The sequence below is a fragment of the Corylus avellana genome, chromosome ca11 (genome assembly GCF_901000735.1).
Source record: "Corylus avellana chromosome ca11, CavTom2PMs-1.0".
NCBI lineage: Eukaryota > Viridiplantae > Streptophyta > Magnoliopsida > Fagales > Betulaceae > Corylus > Corylus avellana.
The window spans coordinates 9474034-9479508 of NC_081551.1; the positions used below are offsets into that span (position 1 = coordinate 9474034).

Consider the following 5475-nt stretch of genomic DNA (forward strand, 5'->3'; position numbering starts at 1 on the left):
CAAAATTAGCACGTCAAAAAATTTTTTTGGCGTGTTAAATTTTGACACGTCAGTAAATTTCCTGATGTCTTAAAATTGACAAGTCAATAATTTAAAAACAATTAAAAAAGTAATTTTTCTTTTTTAAAATTTTTTCTTTATTCTTTTTTCAATTAAAAAATTTATTAATTTAAATTCTTTTTCAATTAAAATAATATATATATATTTTTTTAATTCTGGAATACAACCGTACGTTTCTCCCCCAGCTCTCTCCCTAATTTCTTCTTTCCTCCATTTTCACTCTCTCTCTCTCTCTCTCTTCTTTCCTCCATTTTCAAAAACCCAAACCCAAAAAATCTTCAAAAAATCAAAAACCCAAATAAAAAAATAAACCTTATGTTTCTTCTTCTCTTCTTCTCTTCAAATCAAAAATCAAAAATCTCTCAAATCAAATCAAAATAAACCAAATCAGAGCTTCTTCAAATCAAAAATCTCTCTTCTTCGATCTTCTTCTCTTCTCCCTTTTTTTTTTTTTTTTGCTTCTCTTCTTCGATCTTCTCTTCTCCTTTTGTTTTTCTTCTTCTTGATCTGCTTTTCTTCTAGCTCTACTGCCGTGTAGAGAGATTAAGAAAGAAGAGGGAGCTTTTGCTGCATGCATGCAGAGAGAAGAGGGAGATTGAGAGAGGGAAAGAATATCTGGAATTAAATAAGAAAAGTAGATCTGGGAGAAAGAATAAATAATAAAAGAGGAAAAATTAAAGTTGAATGTTCCGCTATTTTTTTTTTTTTTTTTCTGACGTGCTAGTTTTAGCATGTCAGAAATATATAATATAAATAAACCTGATATAAAAAAATGAATAAATAAAGAAATACTGACGTGCTAAATTAGCACGTCAGAAATATATATAATATAAAGAAATCGGATATAAAATACAAAAAAAAATTAAGAAATACTGACGTGCTAAAATCAGCACGTTAGAAATATATATATATTATTTTTAAAAATTAAATTAATTTAAATTTCCTGACGTGTTGAATGTAACACATCATTAAATATTGACGTATCATATTCAACATGTCAAAAAAAAAAATTTGTTGATGTGCTACTTTTGGCACGTCAATAATTACTGACGTGGCAAAATTTGGTTACTGTTTGCCACGTTACTAACCATCTTGTTTTTTGTAGTATATCCATATACAATGTTTTATTTTCAAGACTTTTTTTGTTAATTCATCTTCTCATGAATACCAACAACATATACAAGTGAAACTAACAAAACTAGACTTTTATGGCATATAACTTAGCCAATACTCTTCATTTACAACCTAATTTCGACCACAAAATGTACAAGAAATGCTCTACACAGGCAGAATGAGATAAGATACTGCTCAAATCATCTTCAAATTCTGAATAAAATTTATCAGAAGTATCTAGAACCATAAATTGAAAGAAAAATAAATCTTTCAGGCTTAGTTTTAATCAGACACTTCACAATTAAAAAAGATTAAAGATGATTACCTTAGTCTTGGAGATGAACAGATTGACATTAGAATGGTCATTCAGAAAATTATTGATCCGCCCTGGTGTGGCAAGGACCACACACGGCATGGGGTTCTTCATCAAGTAGTGCTTCTGATCCATCTGGAAGTCACATCCACATTTTCCTCCAACCAAAAGAAATGACCGTAATATTTTGAAGATAACCGGCTAAGTATGGTCCGCATCAAGTCTTCCAAGGCAGCTAGTCGTTGATCCATCAATGCTTTATCTTCCCGAGCTTCCCTTCTTTGATCAACCAATTCTCTTCGAAGGCCTACCATCTCTTCACTAAGGGAGCGGTATTGTGCGGCTTGAAAAATGATCGGGGCCTCCTTCTCCTCTGCTGCTGCCGGTTCATCTTCAGCCATCGGCTTGGCCTCACTCTCTTCTTCACCAGCTGCTTGTGTTGGGAGTACTCGGGTGATGCAGTTTGACTATGTGGAAGCGAATAAAACAATACAAGAAGAAGGATAAATAACTCTTAGATCTTGAGTCTATCAAGGACCTGAGAGTTCTTCTCAAAACAATAGAGTCTATCTAGGGTTTAAGGAAAATATGAAGAAAACTCCTCTGAGTAATTCTTATTAAAAGAAAATTGATCAATAACATAAAACTGTCTTTTTTAAGAGGCTATAATCATCTATATATAGCCCTAAAACCCTAGTACTAATAAAGAACGAAATTAGGGCTCCCACAACCCTAATCCTAGTGAAACAAGTAAACTAAGTCGGTTTTAAAACAAATAACGGCGGAAAAATAACATAGGAAGCCCCGAGTGCGCTCGATCGCAGGTAGAGTGCGATCGATCGCACTACCAGGGACTTGTACGCTCGATTCTGCGATTGATCGCAGGTGCGGTCGCAGTTCCAGGGACTGCTGCGATCATTCTTGCGATCGATCGTCGAGACAGGGGCTAGCAGGGGCGCTGCGATCGATCACAGTCAGGGTGCGATCGATCGCAGTTCCAGGGAGTACTTCTTTTGCTGCGCGAGTCTGGGATCTTGTCACCATCTTCTGGGGCGTCTTCACACATGTATCCCTTCGGTTCCTCCTCATATACTCCCAGGCATTGTAGTCTACATCATCCTCCCCAAGTTGAACAGAATTCGCCCTCGAATTCGCATCTTCTTCCGACGAATCGTCTATAAAGGGCACCAGATGTTTGACATTGAAGACATCGGAGGTCTTGATATGACTGGGCAACTTCAACTGATATGCATTGGTGTTGATCTTCTTCACAATCTCTACCGGACCAATCTTGCGAGCCGCTAATTTATTGTACTCACCAATAGGAAATCTATCTTTGGTGAGCACCGCCCATACAAAATCACCTTCTTCAAATTCCACAGCACGTCGCTTCTTGTCCGCATCCGCCTTGTACTTGGCTGTAGAATCTTCGAGGTTCTTGATGGTTAACTTGTGGCCCTCTTGTATATGTGCAATAAGGTCCTCCGCCTTGGTATGTATGTGCTTTAAATCAGGGAGAGGTGCTAAATCCAGTGGTGCCCGTGGATTACTCCCATAGATAATGGTGAACGGACTAAGGCCGGTGCTCCGGTTGACGGATCGGTTGTAGGCAAACTCAGCTTGGTACAACTGCTGGTCCCATGACTTGAGGTGTTCTCCCACTAAACTTCTAAGCAACGCCCCCAACGACCGATTAACAACTTCTGTTTGCCCATCCGTTTGTGGATGGTAAGCACTACTAAAATCAAGTCTCGTGTGAGATAACTGCCATAAGCACCGCCAAAAGTGGCTAAGGAATCGCGTGTCGCGGTCGGAGACAATGGACAATGGAAGGCCATGGAGGCGGTATACCTCCCGAAAATATAATTGCGCCACGTGCACGGCATCAGCAGTCTTTTTACACGCAATAAAATGAACCATCTTAGAGAATCGATCGACTACCACAAAGATGGAATCATTACCCTTTTGGGTCCGAGGTAAACCCAACACAAAGTCCATGCTCACGTTAGTCCATGGGCCATCCGGAATGGGTAGTGGCATATATAACCCGGCGTTTGTAGCCGCTCCTTTTGATACTTGGCACACCCTACAGCAGCGTACCAACTTCGCCACCTCCTTTCGCAAGCTTGGCCAATAAAACTTCTCCGCCACCAGCTGGAACGTTTTGTCCCGCCCCATGTGCCCTTCATTGTGGCGCTCTTGAATAATCCGCAACCGAAGACTACCCTCGGGGATGCAAAGCTGAGTGCCCTTGAAGAGGAACCCATTATGCAGCCCAAAATCACTCCGATTACCCAACAACACCTCATCAACAATTGGGCCAAACAGAGGGTCAGTTGATAAAGAATCCTTTAAAAGGTCAAAACCAATTACCTCATTTGCCATGGTGGTCAAGAGTGTCGACTTCCGGCTAAGGGCGTCAGCCACTTTATTCAAAGCTCCCGACTTGTGTGTAATGGTGAAGGAGAACTGTTGCACATATGCAGCCCATTTAGCATGCCGAGAGGAGAGCTTATCTTGACTATTGAGGTGCTTCAACGCCTCATGATCCGAATACAAGATGAAATCATTGTAGGCAAGGTAGGAACTCCAATGCCTCAAAGATTGCACCAAGGCGTAGAACTCCACATCATAGGTACTATAGTTGAGTCTTGAACCACTCAACTTCTCACTAAAAAATGCTACCGGTCTCCCACCTTGACTTAGAACCGCTCCAATACCGGCTTTGGAAGCGTCACAATGCAACTCAAATGGCAACTCAAAATCCGGAAGGACAAGTAGTGGAGCCGTTGTCAACTTGAGTTTAATTACCTCAAATGCTTCTGTAGCCGCCTCACTCCAAGAGAATTTCCCTGCCTTCATACACTCTGTGATAGGTGCCATGATGGTGCTAAAATTATGAATGAAGCGCCTATAAAAGGACACCAACCCATGGAAACTCCGGACCTCATGTAATGTGGTAGGAATGGGCCAATCCCGAACGGCCGCCACTTTTGCTTCGTCCACCGCCAACCCTTCTTTAGACACCACATAGCCAAGGAAAAGCACCGAATCTGTCATGAATGAGCACTTGGCCGGGGATGCGTAGAACTTCTCTTTCCGGAGCACTTGAAGTACTTCCCTCACATGTAGAAGGTGTGTCTCTCTATTGGGGCTGTAAATGAGTATATCATCAAAGTATACGACGACAAATCGCCCAATAAAAGGCCGAAAAGCTTGATTCATCACCCTCATGAATGTACTAGGGGCATTGGATAATCCGAACGGCATTACCAACCATTCAAAGAGTCCTTCCCGCGTCTTAAATGCTGTCTTCCACTCATCGTTCGGTCGCACCCGAATTTGATGGTATCCACTCCGTAGGTCCAGCTTGGTGAATATCTTTGCCCCACTCAATTGATCTAACAAGTCATCCAACCGGGGAATAGGGAACCGATATCGCACGGTGATCTTGTTTATGGCCCTACTATCCACGCACATCCTCCATGACCCATCCTTTTTAGGGGTGAGTAACGCCGGTACCGCACAAGGACTCAAGCTCTCCCGAATGTGTCCTTTGGCTAATAACTCCTCCACTTGTCGCCTCAACTCTTCATGCTCTTTGGGGCTCATGCGGTAGTGTGGACGATTGGGTAGGCTTGATCCTGGCACCAAATCAATTTGGTGTTGTATGTCACGAAGAGGAGGGAGCTCATCGGGTAACTCAACCGGAAATACATCCGCAAATTCTTCGACTAACCCCTTGGCTTCTTCCGGCACCTCTTCTATCTTCTTGCCTTCTTTACACACTAGTAAGTACCCACAATCCGCTTCGAGCATCTCCTTAACGAACTCATGTCTGGCCAACAATGTTTGACCCGTTCCGGTTGAGGGTTTGGGACATTCACCCGGATCGGGTAGGAGAGTGAGCTTCACATTGTCAACCCAGAAGCTGTATGTGTTCTTCCTTCCATCATGATGCGCATTCCTATCATATTGCCAGGGTCTCC

At 42.0% G+C, this 5475-nt stretch overlaps 1 protein-coding gene across 1 annotated transcript in view; it reads left to right on the forward strand.

Annotated features, from left to right (window-relative positions):
- The first annotated feature begins 5334 nt into the window (after positions 1 to 5334).
- LOC132165026 (protein FAR1-RELATED SEQUENCE 6-like) overlaps positions 5335 to 5475 on the forward strand; it is a 3881-nt gene continuing 3740 nt past the window's right edge. The window contains exon 1 of the mRNA XM_059575537.1: positions 5335 to 5382. Coding sequence (XP_059431520.1) covers positions 5335 to 5382 — 48 coding nt within the window. The remainder of the gene's footprint in view (positions 5383 to 5475) is intronic.